Source organism: Serinus canaria, chromosome 2 (assembly GCF_022539315.1).
Source record: "Serinus canaria isolate serCan28SL12 chromosome 2, serCan2020, whole genome shotgun sequence".
Lineage (NCBI taxonomy): Eukaryota > Metazoa > Chordata > Aves > Passeriformes > Fringillidae > Serinus > Serinus canaria.
In genome coordinates this window covers 131,335,730-131,360,241 of record NC_066315.1, presented here as the reverse complement: position 1 = coordinate 131,360,241, position 24,512 = coordinate 131,335,730, and the positions used below count along the sequence as shown (strand labels likewise).

Below are 24,512 nucleotides of genomic sequence, written 5' to 3'. Positions count from 1 at the left end.
ATATATCATGTGTTTAAAAAGAACTAGGTTAGAACTCATTCGTGTACATCCTTAGGCTTTTTCAGTTGTATCACTTTTCCCACGTTACACGGAGCTATGAAATGAAAATAATCTATCTTAAGAATCCAACTGTGAAGCCAAAGGATTGCTTTTGTGAACCTGATGGCATCTGCTGCTCCGTTCCTTTTGCTTATCTGTGCCTGAATGCACACAACTGTTTTTAACAGTGCTGTAATTGAGATGATGAATATTCTGAACATCTCCTGCCCTAACTTCCAGCCAGTGTTGGAGATGAAGACCTTCCTAATAATTTCAAAATTAGAAGAAAATTAGAAGTATTTATGGAGCTTTTATCTACTGTTTGTGCTTCACATTTCTGAAATATTTTATTCTTTTGAGTACAGAAACAAACATTGATGCAGCACATTCTTCGATGTGACTACGAGGCTTGCAGACAATACCTGGTGAATCTTGAGCAAGCAGTTGTCTTGGATCAGAATCCACAGATGCTGCAGACATTCCTTGGCCATAGATGTGATGGAAACCGTAATATTCTGCATGCCTGTGTGTCTGTATGCTTTCCAACCAGCAACAAGGAAACAAAAGAGGAAGAGGGTGAGCTCAACAATATAATGAAAATAATTTGAAAATAATATTTTCATGCATTTTCAAGAAAATATGAAATAAGGGCTGCATTCTTCATATACGGGTATATTAAAATTTAGCACCTAAAATGTGCCCTGGCCTTTCAAAGGTGCTGAGACAACATTTTTATTACTCTTACAAGGTTTTATGAGAATTTTTTGAAGAATTCAGTAGTTAAGAGCGCTAAGCCGTTTAAATTGATTGTAAAAACTTTTGACATTCACATGTTAATTTTAGATGAAAAAAGTATTCTTCTACTTTTGTGTTGCTAGTACCCCCTTTATATCACTAGTAAAATTTATGATAAATGGTATGTAATAATTTTGAAGTGTTGTAGACTGTTAATACCTTCAGTTAGAAATGCTACTTGTCATTGCTATGTATTTAAAAATGTGGATGAACGACCTATTAATGCCAGTTACTGACACCATTTTAAAATGTCTGTTAAATACTGTTATGTAAAAAGCATGTTAACAGAACAAGGTTGCTAAGTCAAGCACTCAAAAATCAAAGAATGGCAGAATTAAGTTTACCCATGTGCTGTACACAGGTATGCATTGTGAAATGGTCTTTAATTACACCATCATACTATTTTTTCCACAGGACTACCTCATTCAGTGCACAAGATGGACGGTGCTCACCGAATGGGTAGCTATTCAATATTTCTTTTTATCCTCATCATTCAGTGTGTGGCCCCATTCCTTACTCTTGCACACCATACAAACCCTGCACTGAATAATGAATGAACTTCCTTGTGGGACTTTTGTATGGTGTTGTCATTGAATTTTAGTCATTTATAGACCTTAATTGTTTCTAATATCCCTATTTATAAAATGGGGGTAATGTGCAGCTTTTTCATCTCTTGCTTGGAGTTTTATTATAACTTGAAGTTTTTCTGTATTCAAAGCTATTAACTAATTTTGAGCATTCTGTTTGAGAAGCCTAGGGCCTGATTTTGAGTAGGTGTTACTTCAAGACACTGAATTCTATGACTGGATTAATCGTAGTTTTAGTTGTGCTGTGAATGTTAATTATTTCTGTGAGTCAGGCACCTTTTAGGTGTCCAGAAATGAGTAAAATGTATCACGATCGTCTGTAAAAACTTGTTTCACAAAGTTCTGTGTGCTGATAGATGTGTCAGAAGCAGGTTCCTGTTTTCCAAAGCAATGTTCAGTGGCATTAAACACAACACAGTGTTTCCCCCTCTCCTTCCCAAGCTGCTGCTATCCCTCCCTCACATTGCAGCCAACAAAGCATAAACAGCCTGCTCTCTGTACAACCCTTCATCTTTAGTGTGTCGTCCATCCTGTGCACTGACTGAGGCAGGGGCATTGTTGCTGGGCACAGGGCGGGTGGGGTGACAAAACAATCTGAGACAAAAAACCCAAACCAAAATAAACCAACAAAACCAAACTGTGTAACTGAAGACTGTGTTACTATAAGCACGCAAGGAAGTTGAAATAAGGATGCATGGGCAAACTTAATCCGACTTTTCCTAATTTGAGTGCTTGTCTTTGCAACATTGACATTTTTTTCAGTAACTTTGTTTGGGTGTAATCTAACTTTCTGAAAAATGAAAAACATGAACCTGATAGACTTGTGACACTCCTCTGCCTCTCTCTTTTTCCTCATAAAATTTGTACTTGAAGGAGATACATGTCTTGAGATTCAGGTCATGTTTAGCTTCCACTGTAACTTAGTGATGGATGTTAGGGCAAGCTTATTTTCTGTTTATCGTCTGGAGGGCAATGGTGACTTATGTTACTGTCTGTGAGTTACATGGTCTACTCTTAAAACGTAAAAGAAGTTTGATTTAGAAGTAAAGGCTTCAATTCCAGACATACAGATATGATGTTTCTTAAAAATTTCTAAACAATTTAGTGCCACTTCCCAGCTAGTATCTGCTTGAGATTCTTCACTCTTGTTCATACAGGTTTCTTCTGAAGTGCCAGAAAGGAAATATTGAGGGCAGGGATAAGCTTTTTTTTCCCTTCTCTTCTTTCTCACATCCTGTGCCTAGTTTAGCTATAGCTCCTGCAGTGTTGGATAAATGAAAAATGAATTGCAGGAAAAGTGACCCCAGACCTGAAAAGCTGGGGGAAAGCTGCTCTGCTTCTGTGAATTGATATCTCCTCAGTCTTGCCAATAGAAGGGATCTTAGGAAAAGCATGTATAAAAGAAATGTCCAAAGCAGGTGAAATATTAAAAAGTTGTGATACTGAATTTCAGCTAATGGCATTGAACACATAAAAATGGAGGGGTCTTGCCTAGAGAACTGGGACAGATTTCATTAGATCCAAAGCATTTACAATTGATGGTTCTCCAAAAACAAATGCTAACTTTGTAAGTGGAACAGGGAAAATTCACTTACAGATCACTTTCTTCAGAACAGGTGGAACCTCTGCTGCAGAGAGAGAGTGGTAATGCTTGAGGGATCACTCTCCAGAGCTGTGACCCCTTGTGTGAGAGGTCCAGAAGTGATGGGTTGTGAATTATGAGAGCTAGGGGGGTCTGAGAAAGGAGTACAGCACAAATACCATGGCAATTCATTTACAGCTATGAGTCAGCTTGTAGCTAGGTGCACAGGAGTAGTATTCACTCACTGCTAACTGTTTGGTAGTTGTCTGCTTTGGGTAGTTGGTGATCTTTGTCTAAGAAGCCTGCACATGCAGGCTTTGTGAACAAGCAAAACCAAGGACCTCTTGTACTTAGGGTAGTGGTGAGTGGAAATATTTAAAGAATAACTTTACTGTAACAGCTGACGCATACTGTTAGATTACCTTATTCTTCTCATTCTTTGAATGAAAGGTATTAATAGTACTTTCCTGTTAAAAAAAAAAAAAAGGGAACTGTCCAGGCCTTAATACTGTCACTCGTGAAAATAAGTGTGCAGAGAACAGTGACTCTCAGTTTGAAAAGCCTTTAAATAGAAAGTGAGTTCTAGCCCTTGCAACTTTGAGACACGTCTTGAAAGAACAGTCATAGTCTCTTTAAGAAAATACTTTTCTTTGTTCAGAAATATACCTTTTGTGTCTACTTTGTACCAAAAACTTAAAAAAAAAATAATGTTTGTATCTCGCTTTAAAATTCTGTATCCCACTTGACAAAATTCACTCATTATGAGTAGAACCTGTAGGTGTTATGATGCTTAGGGTTGTAGATCTTAGAAGAAATGCTAGTTCTTTCTGATGTAAACTGATTGTACTGCATTCTTATACTCCAAACGTAGTTCTCCTAAGCAGGTTCATACCTGGGCTGTGTATATTGCAAGCCTACACATTCACATTGTTCATGGATCCTCACTGAGAACTGTGGTTTGTTTTCTTGTTTTCCTGGTCTGTTTTGTGTGATTTTTATAGTTGTTTTTTGTTTGTGTTTTGTTTTCTTCGTTTTTTATAATTCTATCAAAGCTTTTTTGAAGCCTTGACTCAGTGAGTGTCTGGAATCAGTTACGTGATAGGACCTTGTCTGTTGATGATATGGAAAGCTTGTTCAGAATCATTGTTAAGCTCATCCAAAATAAGAATCTGTATATGAACCTCATCTGTCTCTCTAAATGTAAAAAAAAAAAAAAAAAAAAAAAAAAAAATATTATGTTCCATGTTTTATACTCCTTTCTTATAATTTTCCCAAGTAAACTTTCAGCACTGAGTTTTCTTAATTTTTCAGAAGCAGAGCGCTCTGAAAGGAACACGTTTGCTGAAAGGCTCTCAGCTGTGGAAGCTATTGCAAATGCAATCTCTGTTGTGTCAAGTAATGGTCCAGGAAATAGGGCAGGATCATCAAGCAGCAGGAGGTAAACTGAGTAATGCTTTCTTCTTGTTTTCTGAATGCTAATTTATGTATTAATTAGCAATCTGTTATTAATTCTTTTCTTCAGTCTAGCTTAAGAATTGGTCTCTGTTGCTAGCTTAAAATTGGATTTCACTTCTTTAAGCACCAAACTAGAGCTCTGGTGTTTTTTTAAACCTTTTTTGTGTGAGATCTAATGGTGGGATATTTCTAAACTAATCCTGTTTTCTGGGGTTCAGGCTTTGTCTGTCAGTTGTGTAGTGGAAATGGTCCTGCTTGTGGGGAAAGGGAATTTGAGGATAAGCTCTGGTGTTCTTTACCAAGAAGTATTAAGTATGACAGAACTACTGTTATGATGGCCAGGCTTGTTTTAAGAGAATTTCTGAGGGAGATGGTCACTTAAGCAGATGAATAATAGTGAGACCAACATAACACCACTGGGGAAGAATTTAAGATGATTCATTTTATTCTAAGCATTCATTAGAAAGAAATTCTATGAAGACCCTTTTTTTTATCCTTTCATTAACCTCTTTTTTCAGATTTTTTTTTTTTTTTTGTAGCTAGATTTAAAAAAAAACAAGAGCAAATCCTTGCCAAAGCTTAACACTCCTGGCAATGAGCTTGGGCTAAAAAGAATGTCAGATAGCAATAAAAATGCCCATCAGCTGCTGCCTGCAAGAGGCAGTGCTGTGATGCCTAGGGATGTGTTCTGGGCTCAGATCTGACTTGAAGCATTGCTAAGTGACTCCTCTTCCAGGGCTAGAACATTCTGGTGCAGCAAAATGTAAGCAGTAATACCTCCTGGCTCATTCTGACTTATGCTGAAATGAAATGGTGATAAGAGGAATTTGGTTTCTTTTTTCAATGCAAATTTTTTCTTAAATGTGTTCTAATTTTAAATGAAAATGATTGATAGTATTTCTGCCTTGGTTTTGTATTTAGTTTGAGATTAAGGGAAATGATGAGAAGATCCTTGAGAGCTGCTGGATTGGGCAGACATGAAGCCGGTGCTTCATCAAGTGATCACCAAGACCCAGTTTCTCCACCAATAGCTCCTCCCAGCTGGGTTCCAGATCCTCCTGCAATGGATCCAGGTAAGTCTGCTCATATTTCACATTAGACTGTAGAAGGAGAGATTTGATAAAGAACTGATGCCTTTTAAGGTGAAAAATAACTTATTTTAGTCTCACACTGTAATCTGTCCAATGCCATTGAGGTAGCAAGTGTTCTTTGACATAACTTGAAGAGTTTACTGAAGACTTAACAGCTGTTTTTTTAATCCAGTATATGTCTTTTTAATGCTGGTGTCAAACTGCTGGGAAGTCTGCGTTTTAATGCTGAGTTACATTACAGACCTAGGAATGTGGCCATTGGTGGGAAAGATTACCTGTTAAATACAGAAAACCTGCAGTGTGTTAGACATTGCAGCAAGAGCATGTTGTTAGGGATGTTTTTATGTATTGATATACATCCTGCTGTTCTGTTTACTGAAAGATGGTGACATTGATTTTATCCTGGCCCCCGCTGTGGGATCTCTTACCACAGCAGCGACTGGCACCGGCCAAGGACCCAGCACCTCCACAATACCAGGTGAGGGCATGCTGCTTATTTGATTATGCTTTAGAATGGAAATTAGCTCAAAAGCTGTATTTGCTTGCACAGACTTTCTGCATATGAAAATGCCTCTTATCAGATGAAGATTGGATTGAAGCAGAATCTCTCAAGTGTGCAGAAAGCAAATGAAGCACCATGCTATGTTTTATGTAAAAATATACATGAAGAGTGACAAATATGTAAAACTGTGGAAATCAGGATGAAGTTGGGATTACCCTCTGTATTTCAAATATAATTTGGAATTGAAATTTACAGTCCTTTACTGAAATATTGCTGAAACCAGTGAATAGTCAAGTTACCAGTTATTCACCACAGTGAACTACTTGCTTTTAGCAGGTAGTCATTTTTTGAGGAAAAACAGTTTCTCTGCAATATTATTTTTGTCTACTGCAGGTCCTTCTACAGAACCGTCTGTAGTGGAATCAAAGGATCGGAAGGCAAATGCTCATTTCATACTGAAATTGCTGTGTGATAGTGTTGTTCTACAGCCTTATCTTCGAGAATTGCTCTCAGCTAAGTAAGGATTTTCATGAGAGTTCTTACTGTCTTTTGTAATGTTCTTCTATCTTAAATCAATTACATAGAAGCCTTTTTAAAAAGGTTACAAAAAGGGCTGTTAGTTAAAATTGAGAATGTTAGAATACAGCTGTATTGTGTCCTGCCATCCTTTAAAAGTATGTCTGTTTCAGGGAAGTAAAATAAATGAGTGCTTATTCACTCTGTGGTTTTTGTGTTTGGACGAGCTCAGTGATGCTAAGTTTTCATGTATTGCATCCTACATCTCCTGTTACAATGAAAAAATTCAGTGTTTTAACTTGTCTGTTGGGGTTTTTTTGCCTAGGGATGCGAGAGGCATGACACCATTTATGTCAGCAGTTAGTGGCCGGGCATATCCTGCTGCAATTACAATTCTAGAAACTGCACAGAAAATTGCTAAAGGTACAACAGTTTTAGTGATTGCTAGTGTGTGGCTTCCTTCTAAACTTTGGCATGTGTGCAGAGTTGTTACTAACACTGTAGATTGCTGCATGTTTTGGAAATTTTGCTATTATGGAGTATCTTTTTCTTTTGCAGTTTTGTGTATCTTTCTCTTTTGCTTTTGTGTTCTTTGTAGTCTTTTGGCATTTCACTGTTTTATAAACCAGTGGATTAAGGTACTGTTTTTTGGTAGCACAGTTGTATCACATGGACCTTCTTTGTTGAAATTGAAAAAAAGGTGATATGATGCAGTGATGTCTCAAGCTAGATCCTATTCCTAAAAAGATTTATATGCAGACAAATATTTTGTGACTCCTGTAATGTTGGTATTTAATTTTTTGGGATAAATACTTGAAATTTAATTTAGGGAAAAGCTTTAACACATTAGAGCTTGTCACACCACAGTTCTGTAGGACTTTGTGTGGGACAAGAATACTCCTTATAAGAAAATGGTCCATAATCCTTCAAAATGGTGATTGATTTAATTGATTAAAGTATTAATGAATTTAAAACTGGGGAAGACATAATGCTTGTGGTTTTCAGTCAGGAATTTGCAGTGGCTTCTATAAGAAATAATTGTGACAAGCAGAAAGTTTTCTCAGAAAGCAGTAACAGGTTTTATTCAAACTTCTAGTGCTGTATGCGATTTTGTAATGGCAAGCATCTGCCAAGATTCTTTTGCTGGATATTTTTGGGGTTTTTTTTGGGGGGGGTAGTTTTTAACACTGTTATTCTGTTATTTTAGCTGAAGCAAATTCCAGTGAAAAAGAGGATGATGTGTTTATGGGAATGGTTTGTCCTTCTGGTACAAATCCAGATGACTCCCCTTTGTATGTTTTGTGTTGCAATGATACATGCAGTTTTACCTGGACTGGTGCAGAACATATTAACCAAGTAAGTTTTTGGTGTGGTTTTTTTTTAATTTTTTTCTTTTTTTCTTTTTCTTTTTGCAAATAGGAGTGTGTTTCAGCCATGTGTTGTGTTAGTCTACTAATCTGATTTTTAAATTATTAATTACATTAATTACATTTAAATTACTGTGAGTTTTAAGTGGTGTAAGTACTGCCTCCCCAAACTGCTATGTAGCCTCAAAGTTGACTGTGTTCCTCACAACATGGTTGCTACTGGGTGTGGCTTTTCCCCTCTGGCTGACTTTGGCAAGAATTTTGATGGACATGGCTCTTTGAAATCAATGACTATTCTGACGTAACAACTAAGTTTCACTTTCTAGACCTACTTCTAAGTTTAGGCATCAATTTAAACAAGTGCAGTTCCTTGTAACCTGAAATAGTGTGAGATTGCAAGCACTGTAAGGAAAAAAACTGTGCATAATATTCCCCCCCCCCTTTTTTTAAGGATATATTTGAATGCCGAACATGTGGCCTGTTGGAATCACTTTGTTGTTGCACAGAATGTGCAAGGGTCTGTCACAAAGGACATGACTGCAAGTAAGTATTGTGTTCCATTTCTTAAAATTCGATCAGTGTTTTGTGGTTTTCTTTGTTTACTGATATTAATAAATTTTTTCATAGTTTGAAGTGTTCCAAACTTACAGAAGAGAACAGAAGATTAAAGAAGCATAATGAAATAGTTTTGCATCTATTCTATAAGATTTATTTAATAGGTCAGAATTGAAAGAGTAACCTGGTTTTCTACTTTCCACTTTGTAGTATTTAGAATAAAGGAATAATTCTCAAAGTGCATAATATTGTGAGAACATTATATCTAAATAATACTATGTTTTCATTTTGGGTGCCCCGCTGAGTTTTATGAATCCTGATGACAGATCGTTCTTGTGAATTTTTGGAAAGAAATGTAGGATATTAGTCTTTTAAAAATCAACTGTAAAAAAGGGAAAAGCGAGCAAACAATCAAGAAATCTCAGGTCAACCTGGCCCAAAGCTTTGAAGCTGCCTGTGTTTTGTACTGCTGTGACAAGGTGTAAAAGTTACAGCATTAACATCCTAGCTATAATGAGCTAGCAAATAAAATTATAAAGATGTTCTCAGCACCATAACAGTTACTGAGATTTTACTGCATGTCATGAGTATTTTCAGCTTAACTTTTTTGGATGGGAGGTTGTTTAAGGGAAGAATAAATCACCTTGGATGAGTTTTACTAAGACAGTATGAAAAGCTCTGTAATGAAACTGCCCTCTTTAAGATGAGTGTAGGAAACATGCATGACAAACATCAAGTGCTGCCACATATAAAATCTATATTTCTCTTATTTAACCTAGGTTTTGGAATTTTGCTACATTTTTAGAAACAAAAAACTGCAGAAAGAAATCCAAGCATGTACACTAACACCCTCAGCTTGTGTAGAAAAGATTTGGTATGTTACTGAACAGTGTTGCAGTTCACCTTTTCTCTTTCTTGTAGGCTCAAACGAACATCTCCAACAGCCTACTGTGATTGCTGGGAAAAGTGCAAGTGTAAAACATTAATTGCTGGACAAAAGTCTGCTCGCCTTGATCTCCTCTACCGCCTGCTCACCACCACAAATCTTGTTACCATGCCAAATAGCAGGCAAGTTCATATTAGCATTGACTAAGGCAGAATTTTAAAAGTTTATTTCTAAATATATGTGGTATATTGTATGTCCACTAACAATTTTTTCATTACAGGGGAGAACATCTGCTGTTGTTTTTAGTACAGACAGTTGCCAGGCAAACTGTAGAACACTGTCAGTACAGACCACCTAGAATCAGGGAAGATCGCAATCGTAAAACTGCAAATCCTGAAGGTAAGAGATGTTTCAGTGAAATAAATGGCATAATGGAATTCCATATTTCGGTACCTCTTCCTTATGCTTTCTTGGGGTTTTTTTGTTTGTTTTATCTTTCTAGATTCTGATATGCCTGATCATGATTTAGAACCTCCTCGTTTTGCCCAGCTAGCGCTGGAACGTGTTTTACAAGACTGGAATGCACTGAAGTCCATGATCATGTTTGGCTCCCAGGAAAATAAAGACCCGTGTGTATCTACATGTAGCTGTTGATGTAAAGTTTGATCTGATATTTGACACCTGCTGGCTTACATAAATTTATTTCTTTTCTTTTTGTTTTTTTCCAAGTCTTAGTGCAAGCAGTAGGATAGGTCATCTTCTGCCCGAAGAGCAAGTTTACCTTAATCAGCAAAGTGGAACTATTCGCTTGGACTGTTTTACACACTGCCTTATTGTCAAATGTACAGCAGACATTTTGGTAAGCACTCTTAGCCGTGGTTTACATAGGTTTTCTGAATAATAGGATATTGTAAGGTATCTCAGATCATGTGCTTGGAAATGAATTTGAAAGTAACTTCAAGTTAATCTTAGTTTTGTGAATTTATATTGTTATGACTGTGATCTCCCTTTGAGTCTTAATCTCTCTTGTTTCATGCTTCAAAATTGCTCGCAACTAATGAGTTGTAATGACCTCTTTCTTCAGCTGTTAGACACTTTGCTGGGTACTCTGGTGAAGGAATTACAGAACAAGTATACACCAGGACGCAGAGAAGAAGCCATTGCTGTTACAATGAGGTTCCTGCGTTCTGTGGCAAGAGTGTTTGTCATTCTGAGTGTGGAGATGGCTTCCTCCAAAAAGAAAAAGTAAGTGGTGAAGATATGTGTTGGTTGCGGTGTTTTTTTTCCTTTATTTACTTTTTTCCCCCCTATACAATGAGTTGATAAAAATCAACAATAGGCAGAAGCATCTGAATTGTTTTGTATTCTGTAGACAGACTTGGAAAGATGCACAATAGCTGCTGGTATGTCATGTAACTTGTTAATGCAGTGCTTGTTAATCTTACACGTCCATACCAACCTTTTTGTTTACAGTGTTAGGGTTTGTGGAAATAGTTTTTTTAAACATATTATAATTACACTGTATGGTTGGTTGTCAGTAATAGATTTAGATATCAAGCCTTAGTCTTGAATTATTGAATAATAAATGTTTTTCACTGATTTGAATTGGTGCATATTGTTTCTATACACGCAAATGCATGTATCTCTTAAAAATTATTTTTTGAGAAAAAAATTAGGACAATTAATATTGCCATGAAGATTTTAGGGGAAAAAAGAGATTTATTTGACATTTATCTTTCTGTATTTTATCCCCCAGCAATTTTATTCCACAGCCAATTGGAAAATGTAAACGTGTATTTCAGGCATTATTGCCCTATGCTGTTGAAGAGTTGTGCAATGTAGCAGAATCTCTAATTATTCCAGTCAGGATGGGAATTGCACGTCCTACAGCACCCTTTACCCTTGCTAGCACTAGTATAGATGCCATGCAGGGAAGTGAAGAACTGTTTTCCGTGGAGCCTCTGCCACCCAGACCATCATCTGACCAGTCTAGCAGGTAAAACTTGTTAAAGCTTACTATCTGTTCTTTTCAAAGACTTCTTAAAGGTGGTTTTATTTTGGAGTTTTTGTTAGCTTTGCATTAAGTGATATCCAGAGGTGCAAATTGACTTTTTCTGAGGATTTATTTTTATATATTTTTCTTTTAAGTTCTAGTCAATCTCAGTCATCCTACATAATAAGGAATCCTCAGCAAAGACGAATCAGCCAGTCACAACCAGTTCGTGGTAGGGATGAAGAACAAGATGATATTGTTTCAGCTGATGTAGAAGAGGTCAGTTTTCTTTCTGTACATTTTTTTTTTCTTCTCAATATAGCACACCTAATACATTAGCCCATGCTTTGACATCTGAATCTAAAATCCATGCATCTGATTTGAAAAAGATGTTAAGTAGTACTTCATGAAATCTTACAGTGCTGTAAGCATTTTTAATAGAACTTTGTAATTGAGATTTTCTATTTTATTTCTCCCTGTTAAAAAAAGTTTAAGAGTCTTTCAGCACATGGCAGCTATTATGTAGGTTCTGTTAGAGAGCAAGAGGGTTTTTCAGCAGATAATAGCAGATACTACCTCTTCAGTATTTAGAAGCTAATTGTTGATTTTGTAGTCAGTTTTATCCTTATAGCATTAAAATCTATGCTGTAGATTTTTTTCCCCACAACGCTATAAACTGTACAGCCACGTACAACTACTGTGGCTGGAAGTTCATTTTTTGTTCCCATCAGTTCAGTTTTGAGGTCATCTTTCTAAGATGTGTTTTTTCAAATCAAACTTTGCGCTCTGTTTTGGAAAACTCATAGATTCTCTGATATTGTAGATAGTCTAGCATAATCTTATGATCTCTTTACAGGTTGAGGTGGTTGAGGGGGTGGCAGGTGAAGAAGACCATCATGATGAACAGGAAGAACACGGTGAAGAAAATGCTGAAGCAGAAGGACAGCATGATGAGCATGATGAGGATGGTATGTATAATGTACATCCTGTGCATTTACTGCATGAGTGAGAAAACCGTGCATCAAAAAGAAAAGTATCTTTGGAGTCACCAGTGATAATGATTTGGGAGATTGGCATGAGTAGAGAGAATCCAGAGTGCTCATCTTACAGAAGGAGATGTGTAAAATTAGAGATAATGTGTAGTAAACAATTTCATGAACTTTTTCTGGTTGAGGAGAAAATATTAAGTTCCCAAAGGTATCAGATGTTATTGTATTCTTGATTAACAATGTATTTTACCTTTTGTATTTGCTACTGTAAAATGTTGTTGATGGTTGGGCCAATGTCAAACCATGACAGTGGTAGATGTGTTCTCAAAAGCAGTTTGAATCCTGGCAAGCTAATTCTCAAACTAATCACAAATTACTAAATTATGATTCAGTGTTTTGCAGACATAGTTAATCAATCCTCTGTGAAAATGTTTGAAATTAACACGATTTGTCTTGTATTACTTAGTTTGGGGTTAGATGACCCAAAGCTATGGTTTTAAAAAAAGTTATCTTCTTCTCTTTCTGACTGTGCTTTGTTTCCAGTCAATCCATTCACAGTGTAGTAAATCTGTTTACTGATTTGCTGAATATTCAAACATTTCATTCTTAAAGCTTAAAACTGGAATAGAGCCTGTATATTTAATTAGTTTTTTTCAAGTTTTCAATTGAAGTTGAAAGTTGAAAATTCCTTAAATTAAGTTGGAACAGCATATGGTAAATTGTCCTAGTACATATGTATGAAGGGATGTGGAGTCTTGTGGCTGGAGTGACTTATTTTGAATCCTAAAAGCCTTTATGTTCACTGTGTGTTGAATGTACATGTACAGTGCAGAGTGAGAGCAGGTGGCTAATTCCTGGAAAATAGGAAAACATGCTCCAGGTATTGTTGGGTGTCTGCACTGCTTTTATGACCCCCCCTGCATATCCATTAACTTCTGCTATAGTAAGAGTGTTTGGAGTTTTTTTCTGTCACATGAGTCACCACAGTAGTTATAATTTTGTCTTCTAAACATGAGATATTTTGTACCATTGTTTTTATAGGCAGTGATATGGAGTTGGATTTACTAGCTGCTGCTGAAACAGAAAGTGACAGTGAGAGCAACCACAGTAACCAGGACAATGCCAGTGGGCGCAGAAGTGTTGTCACTGCAGCTACTGCTGGGTCAGAAGCAGGTACACCACATCTTTTTGGGTCTAATCTAGCTGGTTAAATTTAGATATTAGTAGTAAGTACTCTCCTCCTTCCCTAGATTTCCTATTTTTCCTTTGATCTGATAGTAAGGTACTGTGCCGACTTTTTGGACAAGGAAATGCATTAAGATGTGACCTACATTTTTTGCTCTTACGGAGCATCTGCATGTGTTAGAAATTACCATGTGCTCTTGTGTAGTGAAATGAAATGGTCTCACTTATTTTCAAGTGTAGTAGCTGAAAACAATGGTTTATGGTTTAAATCAATACACAATACCTGAGCACTCATTGTACAAGTTTTTGAGAGCAATTGCCTTACTGTCCAATTTGGAAACATAATTTTTAGAATTCTTTTCCTAGGGGTAGAATCTGTAAAGTATTTTTAAATTCCAATTACTTCTTAATTTATATTTTGGAATGTAAGTAGTCATATTACTTTTTCATTACACCTGTGGAGAATTAGCAGTATGTTATAATGATAATTTATTGAACCATTTGAATAGTGGTATTTGAACCTTTTTAGTATGTAGTTTCTCATGGAAGAAGTCTACTATGCTGTCATGATACATGTAGATGTGCACAGGTGTGGAGCTGTCAGTTATTGCTTGTTTTTCTCAACAGGAGCTAGCAGTGTTCCAGCATTTTTTTCTGAAGATGACTCTCAATCAAATGATTCCAGTGACTCTGATAGCAGCAGCAGTCAGAGTGATGACATAGAGCAGGAGACCTTCATGCTTGATGAGCCTCTGGAGCGAACCACAAACAGCTCCCATGCCAACGGTGCTGCGCAGGCTCCCCGTTCCATGCAGTGGGCTGTACGCAACACCCAAAACCAGAGGACTACCAGCACAGCTCCCTCTAGTACGTCAACCCCAGCAGGCAAGTCTGAGTGAATTGCATGCATGAATGCCAGCTAGCTCTGGCTTTGTTCCTTCCTCTGCTTCTGTTTATTCTCTTAAGGATGGAATCTAATCTCTTTGTCGTACTGTTGACCTACCTTGACTGTTACAGTTCTAGATTTGAATTTAAAAAAAGGAAAAGATCGGTTGCAGATAAGATCTGGGTATGCTTACTGTAGTTAGTAATTATTTGCTAGTTACAGTCGTGATGTCAGTAATATTTACAAGTTTATTTCTGTAAATCTTGATCATTAAATCAATCAATACACAAATGGCACAGCAAAGATTAAATGAGTTCATTAATGTAATCTTTTCTTTTATATTTAGCAAGTTCAGCGGGCTTGATTTACATTGATCCCTCAAACCTTCGTCGGAGTGGTACCATCAGTACAAGTGCAGCAGCTGCTGCTGCAGCACTTGAAGCCAGCAATGCAAGCAGCTATTTAACATCTGCAAGCAGCCTAGCAAGAGCATACAGTATTGTGATACGGCAGATTTCTGATCTGATGGGTCTGATTCCCAAATACAATCACTTAGTGTACTCCCAGATTCCAGCTGCAGTGAAGCTGACTTACCAAGATGCAGTTAACTTGCAGGTAAGAACATGGAAATTTTCGTAGAAAAATTGTCATTTCAATACAACTGGGGTTTTTAAGGTAAAATTATGGAATTGTGGAGATTGAAAGTGACCTCTGCATATTGGCTAATCTAAATTTCTTTGAGGGTCAATAGGAGCAGGCTGCTCAGGACTGACTGGTTAGGTTTTGACTATCTCCAAGGATGGAGATTCCACTGCTACTCTGAACAACCTGTTAAATGTTTGACAGCTCTCACAGTGAAAGAGGAATTTCTTGAGTTTAAAGGGACATACCAAGTATTTAAATTGTAGCCCACTTGTCCATTCGCTGGGTATCACTAAGAAGAGTCTGGCTTTGTATACTTCATACCTTTTTGTCAGGTGTTTGTACAAACTGGTAAGATCCTCCTGAGTTTGTTTCTTCAGTCTAAAGTATTCCCAGCATTCTTAGCCTCTTCTTATGTTAAGAGAGAGTGTGGGCTAAAGTAACTGTGGTCATTAAATTGGTAGTATTTAATGTACATATTTTCTTTCAAAAAAAGGAACTTACATTGATTTTGTTTAAACAATGTCTGACTGGTATGTAATTAATAGTTAAGTGAGAATTGACTAGGGATTTCTGCTAGACATCTGTTGCCATATTCTATTTGACATGAACTGTTGAGTCTATATAAGAAGAAACTAAGGGCCAAATAATTAAATGAGATAAAAGATTTCTACAGATAAAAGATTTCACTGTCCCTTCCTTCAGGGACATGGTCATTATTTCCATGTTATGCACATATTTTCTATACCGTGCTCTTGACTGTCTGTTTTTGAAAATTTATGTAAAATGCATTTGTAGAGAAAATATGTCAGACAGCAGTCTTCCCCTTCACGTATAGACACTAGTTTCAGAGGCTGACAAGATTGGAGGGACCCCAGAGCGTTTAGAAAGTATGTATCAACTTGTACCTGGGCATAGTGTATAGGGTAAAATTATATGTACTGAATTTAGTACAGAGGTCAGCTGTGAACAACACAGCTGCGGTGTGGGGGCAGGAAATCAAGGGATGCTTGATTGAGCCACATGGTACTTACATGGCTCTGTTTTCACAGTATGATGGGAAGAAAGGACTTCTGATTTGGGAGAGGAAGGTTAGAAATATATGCTGGGATCAAACACTGGGGTAAACAAACAGGAAAAGAAATAAGAGAGTGTAGTTTTATTATAGAGGAGGCTAAAATAATTTTCTGTTCAGGAGATTCTTAATGGGAAAAGTAAACAGGAGACCTGTCCAGCTGAGACAGCAAGAGGTTTGTATTAGCACAGGAAACCTGAACAGTGGAGGTTTTGTTTAGACACAGAAATGGGGTTGAGACAGTATTTTGTTAGTTTAGTGCATTAGAAGTGTAAGGGATATTTTTGAAGACCAGAATGCAGAGGAATGAAGAAAGCAGACTAATGTTGGATCAAAAAAATCTGACAGGTCAATGGAATTAGCAGATGGTAAGAAAAGCAGGCTGCAGAGCCAGTAGTGGGAGCAGGCGAAGCAAAGATGAGACCAGGAGGTGAGACTTGTGTGCAGATATAGTTCTCAGTGCAGGTCTTAACTTTGTTGTGTTCAGTTAGTAATTTGCAAGGGGTGAAGAATGGTGAAAGATCTGTCTGATGAATTCCACAGCAGGATGAGGGCTGTTAAAGCTAAAAGTAAGTCAGGAATTAAGCTCAAATTATCAAGTTGTGCACACCTGGGAGATGCTGAGTGATCATAAGGGGAGGAGTATAAGAGATGCCCAAAAGACAAGAGAGATGGTGAGAATGCTTTATAGATATCAAAGTGTTAAGCAATGAGAGCTGCATACCACCAGCAGTCTCAAGAGAGCTTTCAGAAACTGATCATTGATAATTCTTGAGCACGGTTTTACAGCCTCTTTGTAGGGAATCGGGAAGATTTCATTCTTGTCATGTAGTTCTATTGTTTGTAAAACCAGTTAAATCTTGTTTTCTATAGAATTATGTGGAAGAAAAGCTTATTCCTACTTGGAATTGGATGGTCAGTATCATGGACTCCACTGAAGCCCAGCTGCGTTACGGTTCAGCATTATCATCTGCTGGTGATCCTGGGCATCCAAATCATCCTCTCCATGCTTCTCAGAACTCAGCTAGAAGGGAAAGGATGACTGCCCGTGAGGAAGCCAGCTTGAGAACACTTGAGGGAAGAAGGTATGAAAATAGTTTGATTACTACATGCAGTATGAATTATCAGTTTTATAGTCAAATCTTATTCACAGACATCTTAGGAATCTAATTCTGCAGCTCTGGAATGCAGTTGCTGTTTTGGTTTAAGTTGGCTTCCTGTGTTGTTTCTACTATTCGGTTTATTCTGACATACTAGATTCATCTTGAGCATTAACTGTTTACAATGTACTGCATCTGACCTGCTTGTTCTATGCTTTTAGCTTGTTATAGCTGTTTTTGTGTGGAGTTCATTGAGATTTTACATCCAAATTTCAAATATAGGGCTTATAAATAAAGTATGTGTTCTCTTATGACGTCTGATGTCTGTGTATTCAATCCTTTTCCTGCACTAGGCGTGCTACTTTGCTCAGTGCCCGTCAGGGAATGATGTCAGCACGCGGTGATTTCCTGAACTACGCGCTGTCCTTGATGCGTTCTCACAACGATGAGCACTCGGATGTTCTTCCTGTTCTAGATGTCTGCTCACTAAAGCATGTAGCTTATGTTTTTCAAGCCCTTATTTATTGGATTAAAGCAATGAATCAGCAGACAACATTGGATACTCCTCAGCTGGAAAGGAAAAGGTACTGAGGTTGACTCCTAGAAACAAAACTTATGTAAAAGTGGCATAAGCCCTTTTGTTTCAGTCATTGCTATTGTTCCTCAGCAGCTTATATAAATAGATGCATTAATCTGTATGTCTGTGTGTGGGTGTGTATAGTAACATACCTATTATAGAAAGAATTTCTATAATGGTTTATGATGTACCTGTGTTTGATAAGCCTGTTGCAGTACCCTCTTCACTTCTTTTTGTGCTGTAAATATTTTCTTACTGTTGAAACTTGAGTTGGATTTTTAACTCCTTAGCAGTGCCTCTAAAAGACATGCTCAGGAGAGTTTCTCAGTTAATGACATGAGACATGCATTTGACATGATAGCAGCATACTTAGATATCTGTCAAATATGTTAGAGATGACATTGAAGAAAATGTCATTGTCTGATATAATGAGCTTTGTGATTTTCTTTTCTCTTTGGTTATATGCACTTGAGACTCATCTGATATTTAAAGCACAGTAGGGAAATCAATAGCTGAAAATGTTCTTGAGTTGGAAAACTGCTATTTCAACTATGGCATTTTACAAGGTGCATTTATTAATTTTAAGATGTTTTAAGATTTATTTTTATTTTTTTTAATTTCAAATGCAGTTGCAATACTGTGTTTTGTTTATCTTGGTAATGTAAGGTTTGTTATGACCTCAAAGGTCTACCAGATGAGGGTGTTATCAACAGTAGTTTCCTCACAAGTAAGAATGATATAGTACAGTAATGAACTTTTTGCACCTATTTGAGCTGTTGTACTGTTATAGCCACAGCTTTAACCCTTACATACTTCTAGAAGCTGCTTAAAAAAACCAAAAAATCACGTACTGAAACCTGTCAAATAACTATTCATAAAAGAATTGGGAGATTTGCATGAAATGCTTTTAAAACTGTGAAGGCTTAGACCTTTTCAGTTAAAAGTGAGTGGTTCAGACAGTTGCTTCCATTAGATGACATATTAGTAGCCTGAGTAAAATGAATTTTATCAGTCTTCATCTAGTTTCAGAACATGTTTCACAATGCATAAACTGCCAGAAATTCATACTAATCAAAGTTCTTGACAGAACAGTAGTACAATATAGTGAAATCAAGTTTTTTAATGTGCAGCTTCCAGACTTACCTTCTGGAACTACATCAGTGAGATTATTTTTAAATTTTGAAATAGTATTCACTTGCATATTTCTTCCAGTAATGCAGGCTTCCTAGGATTTTAGATTGATTGGTGTTTAAAACCAAGTTTCACTGCCCAAAGCTGTAAATTTTAAGATCAAAATTGGTAGGTGGCTCTAAGGGTAACTGTGTGAGTGATGTAGTGAGTATGTAATGACAAGTTCTCTACAGTGCTTCAGTTTTAGTTTTGTTTTTGTTATGTATAACTCTTAAGTACACTTCCTGATTATGCTACAGATATAGATGTTTGGCCTAATAATTTCTTCAAGATGACTGACTTTTTTTATTTTCTTCTGTTTTGTTGTTGTTGATTTGGGTGTTTTTTATTAAGAACTCGTGAGCTTTTGGAACTGGGTCTTGACAACGAAGATTCAGAACATGAAAACGATGATGATACCAATCAAAGTTAGTATACAAAAACTGACACAGCATACCAAAATGCCAGACTTTCTTAGTGCTTTTTCCCTTTAATTAGCTGAGATTTTGAGTAAATTTTGCTGCTTGTATATGTAAAGTTGGGTTTAGTAAGATTTTCTAAGCATTGTTACTTTACCAAGTTTCTTCTGCTGTTGCCTATTTCATTGCCTCACATTTCAGGGCCATCTTTTCATCTCCTTTCTCACTAAACTGCAGCACTTCTGCCCTTACTTACCATTCTGCATTAAAATTTGAATCATAGTTAAACTGACCTTTTTGATGAAACTCTGCTGAAAATGGTAGCCTATATACTCCTACATACAGGGCAGGAGTGCCTGTTCAGTCAGTAAAGCTAGGTATAGTTGTCATGGTTTGAATGCTGGTGCAATGCCAGTTCCCCCATGAAAATACATTTTCCCTAGTGTCTGCTGTGAGATGTGACCAGGAAAAGAGCAAAGCAGGCTCCAACTTAGGAATAAAACAAAAAACTTTATTAACCTACATATATATGTAAAAATAAACACACACAGAACTCAGAATGAAAACCTTCCAAAAACATTCCTCCCCCCGCAAAATTTCCAACACATCACAGTAAGACAAAACCTTGGATTCCAATTCAGTTACCACCCCTCAGATCACTAACTCTTAGTCCGTCACCACCCTTCAGATAATCAATTCTCAGTTCATCAAGGAGAGAGGAGTCCCTCTTGTTTCCTGGCTTCCCCAGGAAACACAGTTGAAACCTCTCGTGTTTCCATGTCACACGTGGCACCACCCAGAGATCATTTTGCCATCGTGACATCTTCCTTCCATGTCCAGTGCTCTCACCACTGCACACGGACCAGTGCTGCTTCTAGGGTTCCCATTTTAAGGATGCTTTGCACAGTTCTAAAAAAGCACAGTCTCTCACTTTTGAGACACCTGTCCCCCCCAAATTCACCCCCTGGGGCCGAGGGGTCTTGAGAACAGAGATCTTCACTGAAGATCAAGGGCACTACCACCCTCCTCACCCTGCGTCTCTGTTCATGCACTCCTTCACATCACATCACTGCACGCTCTTGGCTCTGAGCCATTGCCTCCCCTAAATGCAGTCTCTGTGTCACAGGAAAAAAATGGTTCTGTCCATGGCTATAGAAGTCCAGCCAAAGGCCACTCCATCAACTCCTCCCACCTAGAATTCTTCTCAACTTCTCTCGGACATCTTTCACGTGCACAAACTTGCATCACACTTGCCTGTTTCCTGCTATTCCATCTCTAGCTTTCTTCTCATTCAGCTCCAGGAGGATCAGTATTTGTAAGGTTTCCATCATCCAAGAAAAGGGTTAAAATCTCAGGCTCTGCCTGGCCCAGCTGCGCTGCCAGCACATGATACCGAATTTCAAGGTGGCACAAGCTTGCTCCCCAACCCCTCCACCCTTCCATCCTGCAGGGGCCTTCACCTCCCTTCTCTGTCCAAGGCCCCAGCCTACCTCACTCAGGGCTCATGGCTTCCCCTTCCCCACCCAGCCCGCAGCTGGGCAGGGCAGGTCTGATCTCTTTCACAGACCTGAACCAAGAGAGCTTCCCCTGGGTGTTCTCAGCTTTTAACCCCCCTGTGTTCTCAGAGGTGTATCCATGTCCTCAGTGGCCACAGCATGTGCCAGTATTCAAATCTGAGTACCTATTGGTTTGACCACAGCATCTCAAAAAACTCACTTCCTCTCAAACCAGGACAATAGTAAAAAGAATAAAAACTATAACTAAGCAAGTTAATGAAGATACCGCATTTGCAGAAGCATCCTGTAGAAGTAATAAATTTGCATAGATTCTCCTCTAGTCAGGTAGCTAAGGGGGAAGGATATTAATTTTGTCATTTTATTTCCTTTGCTTTTATAACAATGAAAGCTGATTTGAAATCTCTGATATTTAGGTGCTACACTTAACGACAAAGATGATGACACCCTCCCAGCAGAGACTGGCCAAAACCATCCATTTTTCAGACGGTCAGACTCTATGACATTCCTCGGCTGCATTCCACCCAATCCTTTTGAGGTTCCTCTGGCAGAGGCCATCCCCTTGGCAGACCAGCCACATCTATTACAGGTGACATCAGAGATGGTGTTTTGGAATAAAACTGCAGTTTGCTTTTTCATTCCTCACCGAAGTGTGTTATTGACCCAGAGCACTTTTGTTGCTTTTCAGCCAAATGCTCGCAAAGAGGATCTGTTTGGCCGACCCAGTCAGGGTCTGTACTCATCTTCTGCCAACAGTGGCAAGTGCTTAGTGGAAGTTACAGTGGATAGAAACTGCCTTGAGGTAAATGTAAAGCTTTATTATTTTAAACAATATGGTAATTTAAACTAGAACCTTCATTCCTCAAAAAGACACTTTAATGTTTTCAGAGAGGACTTTTTGTAGCTTTCAGAATAATAATTTAAAACCTCAGTGCCTGTGAAAACTTGAAGTCTTTATGAAAAGTATGCTTAATATAGAAACTTGATTATTATTGACTTATAGCAGCTTTCAGGTAATATTCTTAAATGCAGCAACACAATTCTGAGTTAATTTTGGAATGCTAATTATATAATTATTTTGATAAAAAGATTTAAATCTTCCTGTAGTCCATCCAGTAGATTTGACTTGCCTTCAGACTGAACGTTAATTGGCAAGCATATGAAATGCAAACATACAGTGGGGAAAATAGGTTTTTTTCTATATTTATTGAAATTATTGAGGTCACTGTGTTTTAACAGGTCAATTACAGTGTTCACTTTTGTGTGATTTAAAATATACACCTATGAATATATGTGCTACAAAAGCCTTTTCGTCTGCTTTGAAAGTGCAGCTAAATTTTACTTCTCCTTTAGGTTCTTCCAACTAAAATGTCTTATGCAGCCAACTTAAAAAATGTTATGAGCATGCAAAATCGGCAGAAGAAGGAAGGGGAAGAACAAAATGTGCCTACAGAAGAATCTGAGAGTTCAAAACCAGGGCCTTCAGCTCACGATCTTGCAGCACAACTGAAAAGCAGCTTGTTGGCAGAGATAGGATTGACAGAAAGTGAAGGGCCACCCCTCACATCTTTCAGGTAGCTGAGTTAAAAATTACATTTTGAAATATTACTGCTCTGCTAAATGGCTTATTTGGACTCTGGAAAGTCTTCTTGAAATTAAAATGGGTAGCTTAATTTAGTTTGCATTTGTAGTTTCTGATTAGTAACTTCTAAAGTGAATAGTTGAACAGTCTTCAAAGAGGTCTGTGCAAACTGTAGACAAATTCCTTTACTCCCTGAATTTCTGCTGCAGCCCTGTGATGTCCTGGGTAGCCAGGCTGAGCTGCCCAGGAATTGGAATCCACAGCTTGCTGTCTGTGTCTGGTGGTGCTGCCCACACTTAATGCAGTTATGGACTGACCCACCCTCCCTTCAAATTACAGCTATTTTAAAAGAAATTAGGGTCTTGGTTGATGGGAGACCAGTAACAGTGCATTCCACATAGCACCAAAAGTTACATGCTTTTGGAGTAATTCCCCTTTGGAAGCAAGATTTGTGTTTCTGCTGAAACTAAGCAGCTTCATGTGCTTTTGTGCACAGACTTAGTGTACTGTGTCATTGTTTATCAGGAATAAAAAACTTAGTTGAATGCAGAGGGTAAGAAAATGCTGAACTCCTCAAAATGTGTCTGAAATTTAACTTGATTCCACATATCTGTCATTTTTTCTTCTTTCTGTCAGGCCCCAGTGTAGCTTCATGGGCATGGTTATTTCTCATGACATGTTGCTGGGACGTTGGCGCCTTTCTTTGGAGTTGTTTGGTAGAGTATTCATGGAAGATGTTGGAGCAGAGCCTGGATCGGTATGTATTTCTCAGTGTAAGGACAGTTCCTCTTACAACTAAACTGTGACTTTCTCTAATTATTCTGATTTTGGGATTTGTGCTTGTTTTTCAAAATTATTTTTAGATCTTGACTGAATTAGGTGGCTTTGAAGTAAAGGAATCGAAATTCCGCAGGGAGATGGAAAAACTTAGAAATCAGCAATCAAGGGATTTAACACTGGAGGTAAAAATTGTTACTTTATCTTCAAATAAACTTTCATTAAAAGTTGAATTATTACAGTTACTTGATAGGAAAGGTATTTCAGAGTCTGCAAGCAGGTGTCTTAAATCGTACTTTGAGTTATGTTGCAATTACTCTGTTGTTTTTCCCAGTCTGATTTGTTATTTTTTGAATCTGTGCGGCAGTGTCCAGAAATCTGTTGTGAAGCTGAAAGTCTCTTAGAATGATAGCTGGTAAAGAAAGAAATTTTTTTGTATTTTTTACTAGGTTGATCGAGACAGAGATCTTCTGATTCAGCAGACCATGAGGCAGCTGAACAATCATTTTGGTCGCAGGTGTGCTACCACGCCGATGGCTGTACACAGAGTGAAAGTTACTTTTAAGGATGAGCCTGGAGAAGGCAGCGGTGTAGCACGAAGCTTTTATACTGCTATTGCACAGGCTTTTCTGTCAAATGAGAAACTGCCAAATTTAGATTGCATTCAGAATGCCAACAAGGGTACCCATACAAGTAAGTGATGCACAGCAGTTAATCTACAGAAAATACTAATAAAAACCTGGGGTGCTTTATTTATATAGAAATACTTGGCCTTGTGCCAGAGACATCTCTTGTTAGCTCAGCCCAGAATCCATAAAAATTATGCATTAGTTCTCTGGATCAAGGAAATGGCTTTCCCCCACCCCACTTTCAGAAGCAGGAACTTTTGTTTTTCTTGCAACAGGAATCTGCTTTTAGATGTGCTCAGATTTTTGAGTGTCCTTTTCTCCAGCAGGGAATAATTGTCAAGATTGTAGCTACTAAGAGCTTATATGTTTTATTATGGCTGCTCCATCTGACTTGCCACAAACAAATTTTAATGTTTTTGAAAGTATATGTAAACTCTTAAAGTATTATATCATTTTTAAGTTGGTACAAACACTTCAGGTCTTTTCTTAAGTTTGGCTGAACCCAATCACTGCTTCAAGTGAAGTGGTTCTGTCTCATTGATGTCTGTCAAACTCTTCCAAACTTTTGTCTTCCTTACGCTGAAACTTAGGTAGGAGAG

The 24,512-nt window shown here is 37.7% G+C and overlaps 1 protein-coding gene across 8 annotated transcripts in view; it reads left to right on the top strand.

Moving 5' to 3' along the window:
- Positions 1 to 24,512, top strand: part of UBR5 (ubiquitin protein ligase E3 component n-recognin 5) — an 85,782-nt gene that overhangs the window by 52,817 nt on the left and 8,453 nt on the right. For 4 of the 8 annotated variants that reach the window (XM_050970403.1, XM_050970399.1, XM_050970397.1 and 1 more), the window contains 29 exons: positions 405 to 615; positions 1,249 to 1,293; positions 4,315 to 4,441; positions 5,380 to 5,531; positions 5,932 to 6,027; positions 6,445 to 6,568; positions 6,893 to 6,990; positions 7,775 to 7,923; positions 8,386 to 8,477; positions 9,411 to 9,557; positions 9,656 to 9,774; positions 9,878 to 10,004; positions 10,105 to 10,234; positions 10,460 to 10,620; positions 11,132 to 11,371; positions 11,524 to 11,647; positions 12,225 to 12,336; positions 13,399 to 13,530; positions 14,170 to 14,427; positions 14,775 to 15,043; positions 17,019 to 17,230; positions 17,599 to 17,829; positions 19,347 to 19,420; positions 21,342 to 21,514; positions 21,614 to 21,727; positions 22,279 to 22,499; positions 23,144 to 23,264; positions 23,371 to 23,469; positions 23,734 to 23,977. In XM_050970403.1, coding sequence (XP_050826360.1) covers positions 405 to 615; positions 1,249 to 1,293; positions 4,315 to 4,441; positions 5,380 to 5,531; positions 5,932 to 6,027; positions 6,445 to 6,568; positions 6,893 to 6,990; positions 7,775 to 7,923; positions 8,386 to 8,477; positions 9,411 to 9,557; positions 9,656 to 9,774; positions 9,878 to 10,004; positions 10,105 to 10,234; positions 10,460 to 10,620; positions 11,132 to 11,371; positions 11,524 to 11,647; positions 12,225 to 12,336; positions 13,399 to 13,530; positions 14,170 to 14,427; positions 14,775 to 15,043; positions 17,019 to 17,230; positions 17,599 to 17,829; positions 19,347 to 19,420; positions 21,342 to 21,514; positions 21,614 to 21,727; positions 22,279 to 22,499; positions 23,144 to 23,264; positions 23,371 to 23,469; positions 23,734 to 23,977 — 4,402 coding nt within the window. The remainder of the gene's footprint in view (positions 1 to 404; positions 616 to 1,248; positions 1,294 to 4,314; positions 4,442 to 5,379; positions 5,532 to 5,931; positions 6,028 to 6,444; positions 6,569 to 6,892; positions 6,991 to 7,774; positions 7,924 to 8,385; positions 8,478 to 9,410; positions 9,558 to 9,655; positions 9,775 to 9,877; positions 10,005 to 10,104; positions 10,235 to 10,459; positions 10,621 to 11,131; positions 11,372 to 11,523; positions 11,648 to 12,224; positions 12,337 to 13,398; positions 13,531 to 14,169; positions 14,428 to 14,774; positions 15,044 to 17,018; positions 17,231 to 17,598; positions 17,830 to 19,346; positions 19,421 to 21,341; positions 21,515 to 21,613; positions 21,728 to 22,278; positions 22,500 to 23,143; positions 23,265 to 23,370; positions 23,470 to 23,733; positions 23,978 to 24,512) is intronic. The other 4 variants (XM_050970402.1, XM_050970400.1, XM_050970401.1 and 1 more) reach the window with 3 other exon arrangements.